The following is a 17,498-nucleotide window of genomic DNA, read 5'->3' on the forward strand; positions in this document are numbered from 1 at the left end:
TATCTCCACCCATCTTTTTGCTTTAGGACAGGAATTGGCAAACTACAGCTCATGGGCCAAATCCAGCTTGCCACCAGTTTTTGTATGGCCCATAAGCTAAGAATGATTCTTAAACATGATTCTTAAACAGTTGGAAAAAATCAAAAGAATATTTTGCAACATATGAAAATTATGTGACGTAGACATTCCAGTTTCCATAAAGTTTCATTTGAATACAGCCATGCTCGTTGTTTGGGTGTAGCTATCAGATGCTTTCATTAGGAGTCTAGGAATTAATGAGTTTATGCATTTGTCAGAAGTCGTAAACCTAAGACACAAGGGGTGAACCGTAATGATGTATGCAAAATTTTAATTTAGGAGGGCAAGAGATCCAAGAACGGAATTCAGAGTGACAAAAACATATTTTTGCTTTCTGCTTTCGTATTTCTAAGTAAAATGGTGGTACCATTTTGTTGTTTTCCAGTAGTCCTGCTGTGGATTTAACTGATATGTGCACACTCTTTTCACCTTGACCCATCCTTCCAATGCACTTACCTCTTTTTTGTTGAATTGTTGTATGATTTATCACTCTTACCATTATTCACAAATGAGCCAACCAGAATTACGATTGCATTTTCTTTGTTGTACAGCTTTTTGTTTTTCTGAAGTTAATTTATTGTATTTTGTTTGCTTAGATTTGCTCTTTTATCCAAACTTTAACTGGAAAATCTTTTCCAGATGTGCTCAAGCACACCCAATATTTTGTCAGTTTTGTTGGCCCCCTTGTGTTTTGGGGACTTCCCTTTATCATCTTTCTGGAAATTTCCTTCCCCTTTCGTTGTGTCTCCATCCCACATATTCCTCTTTCGGAGTTTACTCCCTTGGCAGGCGCAGTAGATTAATGATTGAGAGCATGGGCTCTGGAGCCCACCTGCCTGGGTTCAAATCCTGACTGACAACTGGATATGTAACCTTGGCAAATGACTTGCTCTCTCTGTGCCTGAGTTTCCAGTCTGAAGGATGGTGGGCACCTCAAAGGGTGGTTTTAAACAGTAAAAGAGCAAATACATATAAAAGGTCTGTGCATGCAGAAAGCACTCAGTAAATATTGTTATTTTTGTTCCTGGTAGTGGTGGAGTCCATCCGTCCTTCCAAAAACAGGTATAGCTTCCTGAGAGCAGAGTACACGGGAAGAAAAAAATTTTATGTCATTTCTTAGAAATAGGTTTATGCTACCATTGCTTGCTCTTTACATATCATTTATCTGGATTTATAATTCTAAATTAGGAATGATTTCTCTTAGAAATTTAAAGCATGCTTTTAGAGTCCTATGTATTGTATTGGGCACTTAGGCTGGAAACTCAAGTTCCTAATAATCTGGAAAGATTTCTCATTTATTTGACATATTTCTTCCCTCTGTTTTTCTGTTTTCTTTTCTCTCCTGTTTTCCTACTCATTGTTTCTTTTCTGTGAGATTTCCTCCACATGTTCTCCTACTATTTAACTATTATAATTAAATAATTATATTGATTTTATATATAATTATATATCTTTTTTTTTTTTTAAAGATTTATTTGAGAGAGAGAGCATGTGCACACAGCAGGGAGGAGGGGGAGAGGGAGAGTCTGAAGCAGACTCTGAGATCAGGACCTGAACTGAAACCAAGAGTCAGACACTTAACAGACTGCACCACCCGGGTGCCCCACTGAATGTCTTTTCAAAATCTTCCCTGGAGAGGGGTGCCTGGCTGGCTCAGTCAGTGGAATGTACGACTATTGATCTCAGGGTCATAAGTTCAAGCCCCACATTGGGTGTGGAGCCTACTTAAAAAAACAAAATGCTGTACACACACACACACTCATCTCCCCTGGACACACACACACACACACACACACACACACTCACTCACTCACTCACTCACTCACTCACTCACTCACTCACTCACTCCTCTCCCCTGGACAAAATATTTGTTATCACTGGGCATATTGATCACAGTATTTTTGAAGTTTTCTTTTGCTCACTGCATTGCCTCTACTTTCTTTGTTCCTTTTACTTTGTGTTTTCGACTTCTAATCTTACAGTCTCAAATGTCTGGAGATGGTTAACCTGATTACATTTCCGAGTAAGACACACAGCTGACTGGAAGGTATTCATACATGAATAGAGCTCCTTTGGTAGGCTTCAGTGTTGGGTGATCATATAGGTAGGAATCAGTTACGTTTTGTTGGGGGCACCCTTTATCAGTATTTGTAAGAGCCTAAAGAATGGAAGTGTTAGAAAATAAAATAGGTTTGTTTAAAGTAACGTAAAAATTTGTGATGAGCACCGGATGTTGTAATGAAGTGTTGAATACTATATGGTTGAATCACAATCACTGTAAGTGTTGAAACTAATATTACACAGTATGCTAGCTAATTGGAATTTAAATAAAATCTTAAAAAAATAACTTAAAAAATTTTTAAGTAATTTTTATAAAGTGGGAACAACAGAAATAAGATGCTATCCAGAAAGGCCTGGCACAACTGTAAAAGAAGCACATGAAACTTTTAGAAGTCATTCGGTTTTCCAGAGAGGAATTCTGCATCTAATCTTTTGCCATGGTATAGATAATTCTGGCTGCTAGCTCTTCTGAAAGCTCAGCTGGGGAAAGAAGATGGGTGTATCACGTTGTTCAGTTTGCTGACTTGGTATTTAGCTCTTTATTACTGTGGTAAAATACACTTAACATAAAATTTACCATCTTGACCATTTTTAAGTATTTAAGTCAGTAGTGTTAAATACATTCACATTGTTGTACAGTCTCCAGAACTCTTTTCATCTTGCAAAACTAAAACTCTATACCTATTAAAAAATAAATCTCCATTCTTCCTTCCCACAGCCCCTAGCAACCACGATTCTACTTTCTGTGAATTTGACTACTGTAGGTATCGCATATAAGTGTAATCATCAGTTACTTGTCTTTTTGTGACTGGCTTATTTCACTTAGCATAATGTTCTCAGGGTGGTTCATCCAGTTGTAACATATGTCAAGGGATCTTTTCTTTTCTTTTTTTTAAATCTTATTTATTTTTAAAGATTTTATTTTTATTTATTTATTAGAGCGAGAATGAGAGACAGAGAGAGAGCACATGACGGGGGGGAGGGTCAGAGGGAGAAGCAGACTCCCCGCTGAGCAGGGAGCCCGATGCAGGACTCGATCCCGGGACTCCAGGATCATGACCGGAGCCGAAGGCAGGCGCCCAAGGGATCTTTTCTATTTGAGGCCGAATAATATTCCCTTGTATGAATATAACACATTTTGTTTATCCATTCATTGATAGATATTTATGTGCCTTCCACCTTTTGGCTATTGTGAATAATGCTGCTATGGACAGGGTTGTACAAATAATCTCTTCAAGATCCTACTTTCATTTCTTCTCAGTATGTACCCAGCAGTGGAATTGCTGGATCATATAGCAATTCTATGTTTAATTTTATAGGACCATGCTAATATAATAAGTATGAGGTGGTGTCTCGTGGTTTTGATTTGTGTATCCCTAATGATTAGTGATGAGCATCTTTTCTTGTGTTAGTGGCCATTTGTATACAGTCCTTGGAGAAATAGATATCTAAGTCCTTTGCCCACTATTTAATTAGGTTTTTAGTCTTTTTGTTGATTCGTGCAGGAGTTCTTTATATGTTCTGGGTATTAACCTCATCAGATACTTGATTTGCAGATGTTTTTTCCCATTCTGTAGATTGCTTTTTCATTCTATCAGTTCTATCTTTTATTTTTTAAAAAAATATTTTATTTATTTATTTACTTAGAGTGAGCACGAGCAGGGCAAGGGGGGGGGCGCAGAGGGAGAGGGAGAAGCAGACTCCACACTGAGCAGGGAGTCTGACGCTGAGACGTGGCTTGATCCAGGGACCCTGGGATCATGACCTGAGCCAAAGGCAGACAACAAACTGAGCCATCCTGGCGTCCCAGTTGTATCCTTTACAATTGATATCGTTTCGTTTCCTGTACTTTTGGTGTCATATCCAAGAAACCATTGCCAAATCCGGTGTCATGAAACTTTTCCCCTATGCTTTCTTCTAAGAGTTTGGTAGTTTTAATTCTTTATGTTAGATCTTTGATCTATTTTAAGATGTTCTTTTTTTCTCTATATGTTGTGAGGTAAAGGTACAACTTGAGTCTTTTACATAAGGATATCTAGCTTTCCCAGCACTCTTTATTGAAAAGACTGTCTTTTTCCTATTGAATGGTCTTTACACCCTTGTGGAAAATCATTTGACCATATATGTGAGGGTTTATTTCTGGGCTATTTGCTGACTTGCTTTTAACCCACCTGTTTTCCTTGTCCCTGAACTTGCCATCATCACTTTCTCCAGAGAACAGACCTCCAGTTTTCTGCCGGTTTGCGTCGAGTAGTTGGCAGGGTGAAAGAAGGAACGAGAGGGAAATCTTTACTGCTTCTTTAAAGACTTTGAAGCTGTCTTGTTTTCATACAGCCTCTAGTACCTTTGACTTTGGAGGCCCGAGGAAGTCTTAATTCCTGAGGCTTTCTGGAGTTCTGCCAAGGTTCCTGGTCTTGTTTTGCTTCTTGTTTTGTTTCCCATCTCTTTTAGGTTTCAGATTCCGCTCTTTACAAAGGCTGTTAAATCAGTTGTCACTATTTGTGCTTTCCAATTTCCAAACTACTATTTTATCTCCTATTATCCATCACTTCTCTGATCATTTTTGTTCTTCTAGGTTTATTTCTCTTTTTTCCCCCCCTTCATTAGAAAACAGTTTCAGGCAGGAGCACAGGTAAACATATTGTGAATAAGGCTGCTATGAACAGGGGTGTACATATGTTCAGGCTTCCAAAAAAGTTTTATATTTAACTGATTTTTAAAATGTGTGACTACTTGTTGATTCTAAAAGTTATATTAATTCTTTAAAAAAATCTGTGCAGTCTTCAGAGCATATCATTTGTGTGTGTGTGTTTCCTAATGTTTAGGGGTGGGAAGTGATGTCTAATACTACTGTATCTTGTCTGCTAACATTTTCTCCTGGTGGATTGTTCCTTAAATGATTGTTCCCTTATTTTAGGTTTTGTACTCAAATATTCTCCGAAATAATGAGCTAAGAGAATCCTATGTGGTCTGGTTGAGGTTGTGTCTCCATAGTGTTTCCACAGGTTATAGAAATCGAAACACTTAACCAAAGTGAAGGCATGCCCCTTTTTACAGAGCTTCCTGTTACACTTTTTTTTTTTTAAAGCATCTAGACCAAAACAAACAAGCTTCCCATTAGAGAGAGTCCTGCTGCCCCCAACTTCTTATTGAGGTGTGGGGAGGGGCAGTTACTTCCAAATCTCCTATCCCTGAGTTACCATTAAAACCAAAACCTTAAAAAAAAAAAAAACTCTGTATTTCAGTTAAGCATCTCACTCATTGTATCCTTATTTTCAAATCTTATTTTTGTTGTTAATTCCTTCTTTACTCGAAGCCCTTAAAGATTTTCCTTTTTAAAATATTTTTAAGGTTATTTATTTATTTGAGAGATCCAGAGAGAAAGAGTGCACATGACTGGGGTGAGGGGCAGAGGGAGAGGGAGAAGCGGACTTCCCGCTGAGCAGGGAGCCTGATGCTGCTCACTCCTGGAACTCTGGGATCATAACTGGAGCTGAAGGCAGATGCTCAACTGACTGAGCCACCCAGGCGCCCCTTCCTTAATTTTTATTTCTATATGAGCTCAGTTGTGCCTTTAAGGAATACTTAAAATAAGCGCACGCGCGCACACACACACACACACACACAGTGCTTATTATGTTCCAGTTGGTCTTCTAAGCATTTACAAATATTAACTCATTTAATAGTCTTAATCCCTGGTAAGCTGATACGATTATCATCCCCATTTTTATAGATGACAGAACTTGAGGCACAGAGGTTAAGCTTTTTCCCAAGGTCACACACCTAAACATACTCTGCTTCGCGTGCATATTTGTGTGTCTGTATATGTGTCTACGTGTGTATCACTGCTTTGGCCGTTCAAGGGTGTTTTTTTCCCTCCACAGCTAATGACATGTTCTAGAGATGAGAATTCAGAAGAGTTGAAAAAGCCACTGTTTACCGTTCAGTTATTTCTTATTGATGCCTTTGCTTTGCTCTCCTGGGGCTCTTATGCAAGAACAGTGTGTACCATTGTCAATTTGGAATTGATACATAGGATGAAGACATTAAATGAAAATTGACATTCCCACTACCACATTCTGCCAGTACATCTAAAATTCGCAGTACCCCCATTTCCAATTCCAGATTTCACACCTAACAGAAATGCATAAATTAATAGAGCAAAGACAGATATTCTAAGGGTGTCTTCTCCTTTGGTAGCCAGAAGTTTCACACTCCAAAGCCATTCCCCATTGTAAAATTGATAACAGGTGAGGAGTATGTCATTCTATAAATGGTAGCGTGATAATTATGCAAAGGCAGGCAGCTGGGACGTAAAGAGCCTCCTCATGGCTGACCCCTGGCACTGTCTCAGGTAGATTAATTTGAGAAAGGCCTCTTGTGCACGATGAAGATCTGGAAGTTGATTTTTATTAAAAAACTCTTTGTAACATATGCTGTAGAAAGGCTGAATTACTTCATATTCATGATTGTGTGCCATACTCCAGTTTGAAGACTGCTTTTCTACAGAATTTCATTTCTCACATGTGTACTTCAGTCTAATGGTGAGTGAATGCCTGGGAATTATCTAAAACCAAGTGTGGACAAAGGAAAAATAGACCTCTTTCTGACACCTTGTGGCAGCAGCTGAGCACTACAAACTCAGTTGGTTTCATTTATAATCTATAATCTCATCACATTTCCAGAGCTCTTCACATTGAATACTTAAAAGTGCCCCTCTTTTTTTTCTTAAATATAAGATAATCAGTTCAAAATGAACACAAAATCCCCATTGCATGGAAACTGTCTGAATTGGAAATTTTTCAGCCTCAGCCTTTGAAGGCCACTTGTACATTTTTACATGTTTGCTATCTATATTACTCAGGAATTTAGAGAGTTCCCTGTAGCATGAGGTTGATTGGCATAGTCTTTCATACTGTATTACTGTGAATAAAATCAGACCTGAAGTCCTTGGATTTGAACTTTTATTTGACATTGTGTAAAGGGTTGATAGATATATTACTCCACTGCCAAGTTTTAACTATAATGAACTGGGAGTCAATAATATAAAAAGTATCAAATACTGGCCTTCCAAGAGACCACTAGAAAAGCCTGTTGATTAATAAGTGAAGTTGAGTTTATTAAGCTAATGCACTCAGGAAAAAACACTCCCTTGGCAAAATCTTAGTTGTGTCTCACAGTAATTTTGAGGTAGGCCTTGGGAGCTGGGTAACTTTTTGATTGGGTGGTTTATGATATCATGGCTTCGGATTGGTGGACCCAAGGAGGCAAGGTTTTTGAAGCAGGTGTTGAAGCAGGTGTTGATGAGTAAACTATTTAGTTGATTAGCACAGCCTTCCAAGAATCTTATCTTCAAGGTTATAACTTCCACGTATATCCTGAAGCAAGCAGCTATTATTTTTGCTTGGTCTCAATGTTGATTATTTTCTTTTTATTCTTTTAAAGATTTTGTTTATTTATTTATTTATTTATTATTTATTTGTAAAGATTTTATTTATTTGACAGAAAGAGAGCATAAGTAGGCAGAGTGGCAGGCAGAGGGAGAGGGCGAAGCAGGCTCTCCGCTGAGCAGGGAGCTGGACGTGGGGCTCGATCCCAGGACCCTGGGATCATGACCTGAGCCAAAGGCAGCCGCTCAACTGACTCAGCCACGCAGGCGCCCCCTAAAGATTTTATTTTTAAGTAATATCCACACCCAACGTGGGTCTTGAACTCACAACCCCAAGATCAAGAGTCACAGGCTCTACCAACTGAACCAGCCGGGTGCCCCAATGTTGTTTAATACAGGGACAGAAAATTATATTGGTTTCTGTTCTCAAAAGTATGACTTGAATAAATTTACATGAATCATTGCTTTGTTTCAGCTTTGCCCGAAGTTTTTACATACAAATTCTACTAGTCACACTTGGCCATTCAGTGCAGTTGCTGAACTAATAGGTATGTAAAATTGACATTAATGTATAATATGTTGCTTGCAATTGAAGTTTTAAAAAACTTTTCATTGAAAAATAATATGCAAATGTGCTGTTTAATAAAACATGTATTTTGATACCATCAGTAAAGGTTATCTAGCATAACAACTATTCAAATAGATGTCAAATTAATTGCTGCTCAACCTTCTCTGTACTATTAAAGTATTTTGCTAAATTTATGAAACATGTTGAAAATAGTTTTATTCTGATTATAAAAGAAATTGACATACTGCAAAAATGGGAATTGTGTTTTTTAATAGCTGGAAAGTACATATAACAGTCGATTTGTTTTTTCTGATGTTAGTAAGTAGGGGGATTAATGTTACATTAGATTTGTGATAATACATTTTTGTTTCCTCCAACAGAATGATTAGGTATAGAATTGTATTTTAATAGTGTTTCAGTGAACATGAAAAGAGGCATGGTTGTGATCAGATTTGCATTATGGGTCATGATTTTTTTCTATCTGGAAAATTCTTGCATGTGAAATTTTTTTTAAGATTTATGTATTTGTCAAGAAAGGATTCTCTCTTAGATGTATAAGAGAGGGGGAAAAAAAAGGAGGAACTTTTGAGCACCCTTCTTTTCTTTGGCTAGTTAGATTTTCCAAAGTCTCCCAGCTAACATGTGCTCTTCAGCTGGTTTTTTAAAAACCCGGAAGTGGGTATAACACTGCAGCTATTCAGAGCCATTCTTTTTTTATGGCAACCCAGAGGAGCCACCCAACCTGGGATTGATCGTTCATGTACAGTGATTGTCTGGCTTTGGGTTAGAGCAGCTGAAAGTCCTGGAGCTCTTTGTGCTGTACCAAACTTAAGTGAAACACCATTTCTCCCAATGTTGTTGATTACAAAGTTGATTTTAGTTCTAGGCTGCCTTATGGAAGGATAGTTTGAGAACCATTATTTATGTTTAGTCATAAAGACTTCAAAATATACCTCAGCAAGTATTTGTGGTCAGTTAAGGATGTTCACGTAGAACTTAGATAGTTGACAAGCTGATGTTATTGCTGCTTCTGTTGACATTTTTTTTAATTTTTCGGTGTGGTGTTTTTTTTTTTAATGTATTCCTTCCTACTTATTTATTCTGAGACAAACAAGGAAGCTAAACAAGAGTGTTAAATGGGGATCTGTACAGAGATCATAGAAATGTAAAAGCCACCAGAAAACTTTGGTTAGATTGGAAAGGGCCCACAATTTGAAGAACTGTGTAGAAGATAAACCTTTATCTGTGTATCCAGCTTAGCAGAAAACATGACTGGTTCCTTGGTTATTCAGTAACTGCATTGCATTCCCTCAGTGTCAGCTTGTAGTGCGAGAAGACACTTAGCTCTCAGTTTCTCTCTTGATAGCCAGGCCGGTTCTTGGGGCAGAGGAAGACCTCCCTGTCTCATTCGTCTCTTAGGTACAGTCATTCTTCTTGTTTGTACTTTTTCAGTATAGTGGGTACCAGTGTGACAAATGGAGGGCTTTGGAAAGAGCTAATTTTGTAATGATCAGTGAATGATGTATAGCAAGGTACATTCGTTTCATGTTTTCAAATTTTAGGAGTTACTAAACATTTCAATTTTTAAAAAATATGTTGCTTGTTAAAGGATTGTACTTAACTAATTGCTCTTTAAAATGAAAAATCAAAATTTCTCAAACTTCTGTTTCCCAGATAATGCTTACGATCCTGATGTGAATGCTAAACAGATATGGATTGACAAAACAGTGATAAATGACCATATATGCTTGACATTCACTGATAATGGGAATGGTATGACTTCAGATAAGTTACATAAAATGCTAAGGTATGTAAAAGTGTCACATTTCTTTCTTTTTTTGAAGAGAGGGAGCGAGAGAGAGCACAAGCAAGGTGAAGGACAGAGGGAAAGGGAGCCTGACACAGGACTCGTTGTGACCTGAGCTGAAGGCAGACGCTTAACCAGCTGAGCCACCCAGGCGCCCCAAAAGTGTCACATTTCTTAAAAATATTGCTTTTACCCAGTTCAGGGGCTTCATGGGTCCTACTTATTGCCCATACTTTTTGTTTTTTAAATATGATATGCTATTCCCCCAGCCCATCTGTTCTCTTAAGTCTTCCCATCATTTCCTACTACTATTTGATTATCAGACAATCCTGCCGTTCTCATCCTCTGCATGTCTGACTTATCCAAAATTCCACCATTCCTTTAAAGTTATAGTACAGTGATAGCAGTTATTTATACTCCAGTGTTAATTAGTTTTAACCAGTATTTCCAGTAAAATGCCACTTTTGGTGGGGAGTCATTTTAAAGGGATTCTGAGGATAAGGAAGGAAGCAAGATAAAATAGTCATGAAGCCTTGGGCTCTAGGGTCACAGAATAGATGTCAGTGTGAAGCCAGGTGTGCCCGAAAAGGAAGCCAAGGTACCTAGTAACCAATACAGGATAGAGAAAAGGTGGCAGCAGAGCCCTTTCTACTGTCCCTAAATACTTGTTATTCTGCCAAAAACTCTAGTCGATGCCATTAGTAATCATACTACAGTAGGCTTGCTGAGATCAAGGGAGTTGTTTGCATTTAGAAGAAATATCATGGGGTAAAATCTCAAGGGTCTCAGGAGCCCAAATGAGAACTCAGTCATTTTGGCAGGATGTGCTAGGCAATGAGCTCCTGTTTTAGTGTATAATTCATACACCCTATGATGCAGATTTAGTTTTCATTTTAGAGATGGGGAAAAATGTCAAATAGATTAAAAGTAGTTTGCCTAAGATTATGCAACTAGAGGATGAGGCTAACGTTTATACCCAGGCTTTTTACTTGATATTATAATTTTTGAATTAAAAAAATGAAGATTATACATATTTATTTAAAAAAATTTTTTTTTTCCTTTTTAGCTTTGGCTTCAGTGACAAAGTCACCATGAATGGTCATGTCCCCAGTTGGATTGTATGGGAATGGCTTTAAGTCAGGTTCTATGCGTTTGGGTAAAGATGCAATCGTGTTCACCAAAAATGGAGAAAAGCATGAGTGTGGGCTTCTTATCTCAGACCTACTTGGAAGTCATTAAAGCAGATCATGTTGTTGTCCCAATAGTGGCATTCAACAAACACCATATCCTTTTGATTTTGAAATAGAAACTATGGAGAAACTGAAGAAATACTCTGAACCCTTCCCTCCTTTTGCCCTCCTCTAGATTCTCGTTTTTTAATCACAGTTTCCATGATCGCTGTTGTTCCTACCCCATTGCCCTCTTAGATCTGAGGCTAAGCCTTTGTCTCTTTTCTCTCTTCTGTTGGAATTGTGCCATGGAAACCCTTAACATAAGGTGGTTGCATTCTGTGTGCAGCTTCCTGTAGCTCTCCCCTTTTATTTCAGTTGCATTATGCCTAATAAGATGTGTGGTCTGCCTTGAAATTTCCCTATAAGCCCATGAAAAGCAAGGTATCTTTAGGAAACTGTCTTCTGTGTATAAACACATTCTGTGTATAAAACACATTCAGATATTAGGAACCATTAAATTAGTTAGGAGTCATAATAAACTTGCTCATACTTCATCTTTCTTGGTGTTCATCTGAAATCAAACTACAGTTTTAAAACTTAGAAATTGATTTAGGAAATAGTTATCTGTTACTGTTTCAGTCACCATATTGCAATTGTGAAAAAAATGTTGCTGGTCTAAGTCTTTAACTTAAGATATACGACAGATGATAAATTTATCAGAATCCAAAGCAAGCCTTGCAGCAATTCTGGAACATTCTCTGTTTTCTACGGAACAGAAATTACTGGCCGAACTGGATGCTATCATGGGTAAGAAGGGGACGAGGATCATCATCTGGAACCTCAGAAGGTAACTGAGACTCGGCAAATGGTTTCTCATTGGGAAAGGCAAGTGCTCGTGCAGGAATGGTTGTATTACATGATCCCATTGTCACATGGAGTACAAATATGTTGGAAGGCACTGATTTTTTGGCATAGGTAACGATTTGTCTTTTCCAAGAGTGTTTTGTTGAGGCCACTTTGCCTTCAATTTGAGATAATTTCCTATTAAAACTAAATTTCTAGCCCTGCCATTCAGTAACCATAGAGCTCAATTCTCACTTTCTGTTATTCTACCCCTTCTCAAAAAGAAAGGGGAAGAAAATATCCCAGCTAATAAGCCCTACTTGTGTAAGTTAGGAAGAGAAATCTTTGTCAGTTACTTAAAGCCAAGCATAATTTAACAACTGGTGAGAAAAGTAATGTAGATGAGACATCTGTATTGCTAAAGATTGTAGTCCTGTATCCTTGTGAGGATAAAATCATTTGCAAATAAGGTTTTTTTAAAACTTAGGAGGAATGTAGTAATGTTGAGATATTTAGACACACAGAATGATAGGAATGAAGCACAAATTGAGTGGTAAGCCTAAAATACTTTAAATCTTTTCTGATTTATATTCTCTTTTTTTCTTGTTTTGCTGTCAAGCCGCTCCCATTCTCACTCCCCTCTTTTTTAAATTTACACTTTTTATTTTGAGATACCTGTAGATTTGTGTGCACAAATCTCATGTACTCTTTATCCAGTTTCCCCCAGTGGCAGCATTTTGCAAAACTGTAGTACAGTAGTGTTGATATCGACATTGATAGAGTCAAGAGACAGATGTTTTCATCAACCGCGATCCCTCATGTTGGCCTTTTATATCCACACCCCCTCCCTCCTTAATCCCTGACAACCTCTAACATGGTCTCCATTTCTGTAACTTCATCATTTTAAGAATGTTATATGAATAGAATCTTATAGTGTGAAAGCTTTTGGGATTGGCTTTTTTCATTCACATATTTCTCTGGAGATTCATCTGGGTTCCTGTGTGTGTCAGTAGTTTACTTCCTTGTCCTTGCTGAGTAGTATTGTATGGTTGGACCATCGTGTGTTCAACCATTCACCAGTTAAAGAACATCTGGATTTTTATCATTTTGAGTTATTGCAAATAAAGCTGTAAACATTTGTGTACAGGTTTTTGTGGAAATATAGTCTTTCTTTTTCTAAGATAATGCCCAAGAGTATAATTGCTAGGTCCTATGGTAGTTGCCTGTTTCGTTTTTTAAGAAACTGCCAGAATGTTTTTCAGAGTGGCTCTAGCATTTGACTTCCCGCCAGCAGTGTGTGAATGTATACAGTTTTTCTGCATCTTCCTGGATTCCTTTTCTTTTGTTTTCCCTTGCTTTCGTCTCCCCCCTCACCCCCAACCAGGACGGGTAGGTGTTTTGTTTTGTTAATTAAGTATATTTGCTTATCTTGCTGGGAAGTTAAAATTTAGCTCTTTCAAAAAATTGTTTTTATAGCTACAAAATGCAACGGAGTTTGATTTTGATAAGGATAAATATGACATCAGAATTCCTGAAGATTTAGATGAGACAACAGGGAAGAAAGGGTACAAGAAGCAAGAGAGGATGGACAAATTGCTCCTGAGAGTGACTATTTCCCTGAGGGTATGTATTCAGCTCTTTCTGGACATGAGAAATATCATCAAATAATGGAAATTGTGTTATCCACTTGTGTTACAAATGCTGTCAGTGATCTCTAAGTAAAAGTATCTCAGACAGGAACCAATTTATTTCACTTTTCATGAGCACACTGATTGCTTTATTTGCTCAAAAAATTTTTTTTGTTTTTTTAAAGATTTTTATTTATTTACTTGACAGAGAGAGAGACAGTGAGAGAGGGAACAGAAGCAGGGGGAGTGGGGGAGGGAGAAGCAGGCTTCCTGCTGAGCAGCGATCCCGATGCTGGGCTCGATCCCGGGACCCTGGGATCAAGACCTGAGCCGAAGTCAGACGCCCAATGACTGAGCCACCCAGGTGCCCCTGCTCAGAAAAGTTTTTTAATTGTAAAGTCATCAGGTCTAACAGCACTTGTTTTTTCACTGGGTGGTTAGATTATTTGCATTAGGAATTCTAGAATCAGTATGTCCGGTGGTAGCCATATTGATTAATTCAGGCAAAAACACCAAGTTCAGTGTCTCTCTTTTTTAGTTTAAAATATTCTAGGCCGCCTGGGTGGCTCGGTTGGGCGACTGACTTTGGCTCAGGTCATGGTCCTGGAGTCCCGGGATCGAGTCCTACATCGGGCTCCCTGCTCAGCGGGGAGTCTCCTTCTCCCTCTGACCCTCTTCCCTCTCGTGCTCTCTCTCTCTCATTCTCTCTCTCTCAAATAAATAAATAAAATCTTTAAAAAAATAAAAATAAAAAAATTAAAATATTCTAGAACACCTTAATTTACATCCTAAAGCAAATGTAGACTACAGATCATACATATTAATACAGTTTTGTGATAAATATCTCTGACATTTGACCTTATTAATAAATGTTTTTGAGATTGAAATTAATACAGTTTAAAAATGTTGATGTGATAGGGGTGCCTGGGTGGCTCAGTTGTTAAGCGTCTGCCTTCGGCTCAGGTCATGATCCCGGGATCCTGGGATCAAGCCCCGCATTGGGCTCCCCGCTCGGTGGGAAGCCTGCTTCTCCCTCTCCCACTCCCCTTGCTTGTGTTCCCTCTCTTGCTGTGTCTTTCTTTGTCAAATAAATAAAATCTTTAAAAAAAAAATAAAATGTTGATATAGTAAGAATATTGTTTCTTAGTCACTGTAAGACATAACACTAACTTCCCTTTATTTTTTTGTGCTAAGATGATTCATAACCCCAAGTTGAAGATACATGTGACATTTACACATGTACAACTTTCTGATACTCTAGCAGTTACATACCCCAAAATGTTATTGAAGTATGTCCTACTTGTTAAGACAATGTTGCTCAATTATGAAACGGGTCCAGAGGCAGGCCCAGCAGGTGGTGTGGATTTAGTGTACCATGAAGTAAAATGTTTTAAATACTGTTAATAAATTTTATAAATGACAAAACACCACTAATTTTGAAATCAGGAATCAGGAAATAAAGAGAAATGTTCAAATTTTGTGTTGAACCTTCATCTCTCCGTGTGTTACTCAGTTCATTTCTTTAGAGATATATGATGGCTTAGAGGCAGGCATAGAACAGCATATTTATTTTTTAACATGTTTTAGAATATAGACTTCAGTCAAGATTGTAAAATATGAGGCGCCTGGGTGGCTCAGTTGGTTAAGCGTCTGCCTTCAGCTCAAGTCATGATCCCAGGGTCCTGGGATTGAGTCCCGCATCGGGCTCCTTGCTCAGCAGGGAGCCTGCTTCTCCCTCTGCCTGCAGTTCCCCCTGCTTGTGCTCTCTCTCCCCCCCATCCCGTCAAATAAATAAATAAAATCTTAAAAAAAAAAAAAAAGATTGTAAAGTATCTAAACTTTTTTTCCTCCTTTTTTTAAGATTTATTTATTTGAGAGAGAGAGAGTGCATGTGTGAGCAGGGGGAGGGGCAGAGGGAGAGAGAGAAAGAATCTCAAGCAGACTCCCTGCTGAGTGCGGAGCCTATGTAGGCCTCAATCCCAGGACCCTGAGATCATGACCTGAGCCAAAATCAAGAGTTGGCTGCCTAATTGACTAAGCCACCCAGGCATTCCAGTATCTATATTTTCATACATTAAGAATTGAAAACACATTTAGATTAGTGCTGATTGTTACAGTTCAGTTTTTAAAAAATACTAAGCTTGTCTACTTGGCTTAAGTGTTGGTGTATTTATGATATTTTCCTTTTCAGGTGTACAACAGGCCTTTCTGTCTATATTAGATTTTGCTTGTTATTTTTGCCTAAGTAAAATTTATCATTACTTTTAAAATGCAATAGTAATATATATACTTGACAAGAGTCAAAATACAGTCCTTTTTTGTACATACGTACATTTTTAAAAATTAAAAAAATATCACATGCTGTTTTGTAACTTTAAAATGTTTTATTTGTAATATAACATAATATTCATATAGGTCAATAGATTGTTTTCTGCAAACCATTTTTTAGGCTATAGTATATTGAGTATATTTTTAAAGAAAAGCAATCAAATACTAACTAATAACAGCTTTATAGTCTATATTGTTGAAGAGTTCATGGGTCCTTTATCAAAGCAAAGTGGTAGGTTTCTTTTTAAATACACATATCAGTAATGTTGAACAAATTTGTAGGTAATTATTTGGAAAGGACAGATATTGTTGTGTGTCTTTGCAGGCTTACTGTAGTATATTATACCTAAAGCCAAGAATGCAGATCATCTTACGTGGACAGAAAGTGAAGACACAGCTGGTTTCAAAGAGTCTTGCCTACATCGAACGTGATGTTTATCGACCCAAATTTTTAGTATCCTTTTTTTTTTTTAAGATTATTTATTTATTTGTCGGGGGTGGGGGGAAGGAGGGAGGGAAGGCACGACCGGGAGGAGCGACTGGCAGAGGGAGAAGCAGGCCCCTGCTGAGCAAGGAGCCCAATGCAGGACTCGATCCGAAGGACCCTGGGATCATGACCTGAGCTGAAGGCAGACGCTTAACTGACTGAGCCACCCAGGTGTCCTTTATTTTCCTTTTTACGATGCTGTATAAAGATACATTTGTAAAGTGTATTTCTCTTCCCCTTTTCTCCATCTATCCTGATATGGAGTCTCATCCTCTCCAACTTTGCCTTTTTCTTTACACTTTTGGATTCATTAAAAAATGACTTGGAAAGTATGATTTGGGGGGAGTGAGGTGGTGTGTTCAGAATTTTCCTTAACATTTAAGACTAAAACGGTGAGAATTACTTTTGGATTCAACTGCAGAAATAAAGACCATTATGGGATAATGATGTATCACAGAAATAGGCTCATCAAAGCTTATGAAAAAGTTGGATGTCAGTTAAGGGTAAGCTTTATATCTGAAATGTCTGTATCTTTTATAAAAAGTTAAAATATCTTACTGGGTCAAGTGTGAAATAATATGTTTTGCTTAATGACTTTTAAATGTCAGCGTGTTTAATAATGTTGGTATGGCACTTGAACTTAAAATACTTTTATATTAATTTCCCGCTTGGTCCAGATAATCTTATGAGGGGGACAGAATATTTTATCTCTGTTTTACAGATGAGGAAATGGGGGCTAAGAAGTTAAGTAATTTGCCCTAGACCTAAAATGAGTATGGTTCTTAGATCCAGATGCAGATCTTTTGACTGTATTTGGGTATGGATCCCTGATTATTTTTGGGATGAAATTGGTTAGTTTTATTTAGTCCTGACTTATTAGTCAGAAAAACAGGGTCATACAGGTGATTTACTTCTTTGGAGTTAATTCCTAAATATATCGGAGCCTTCCTTTTAAACCACTTCCATTGTTGTAGAATTCAATTTAGGATGATGCACGTTGCCCACTATGCTAGTCTGTTCATCCTTTACATGTTTTAACAGAAAGGTTTTTTTGGAGTGTATGTGTTAAGAATTCAGTGATAAATTCTGAAAATGAAGTTTGTTTAAGGTATTAAGTCTAGGCATATCTTGTTTTCC

General features: G+C 37.7%; 1 protein-coding gene across 1 annotated transcript in view; it reads left to right on the plus strand.

Moving 5' to 3' along the window:
• Window positions 1-17,498, plus strand: part of MORC3 (MORC family CW-type zinc finger 3) — a 41,847-nt gene that overhangs the window by 2,970 nt on the left and 21,379 nt on the right. The window contains 10 exon segments of the mRNA XM_035727929.1: window positions 8,004-8,076; window positions 9,771-9,903; window positions 10,970-11,009; window positions 11,011-11,094; window positions 11,096-11,186; window positions 11,775-11,922; window position 12,075; window positions 13,395-13,541; window positions 16,200-16,328; window positions 16,745-16,864. Of these exon segments, the coding sequence (XP_035583822.1) occupies window positions 8,004-8,076; window positions 9,771-9,903; window positions 10,970-11,009; window positions 11,011-11,094; window positions 11,096-11,186; window positions 11,775-11,922; window position 12,075; window positions 13,395-13,541; window positions 16,200-16,328; window positions 16,745-16,864 (966 nt within the window).

Source organism: Zalophus californianus, chromosome 1 (assembly GCF_009762305.2).
Source record: "Zalophus californianus isolate mZalCal1 chromosome 1, mZalCal1.pri.v2, whole genome shotgun sequence".
Taxonomy (NCBI): domain Eukaryota; kingdom Metazoa; phylum Chordata; class Mammalia; order Carnivora; family Otariidae; genus Zalophus; species Zalophus californianus.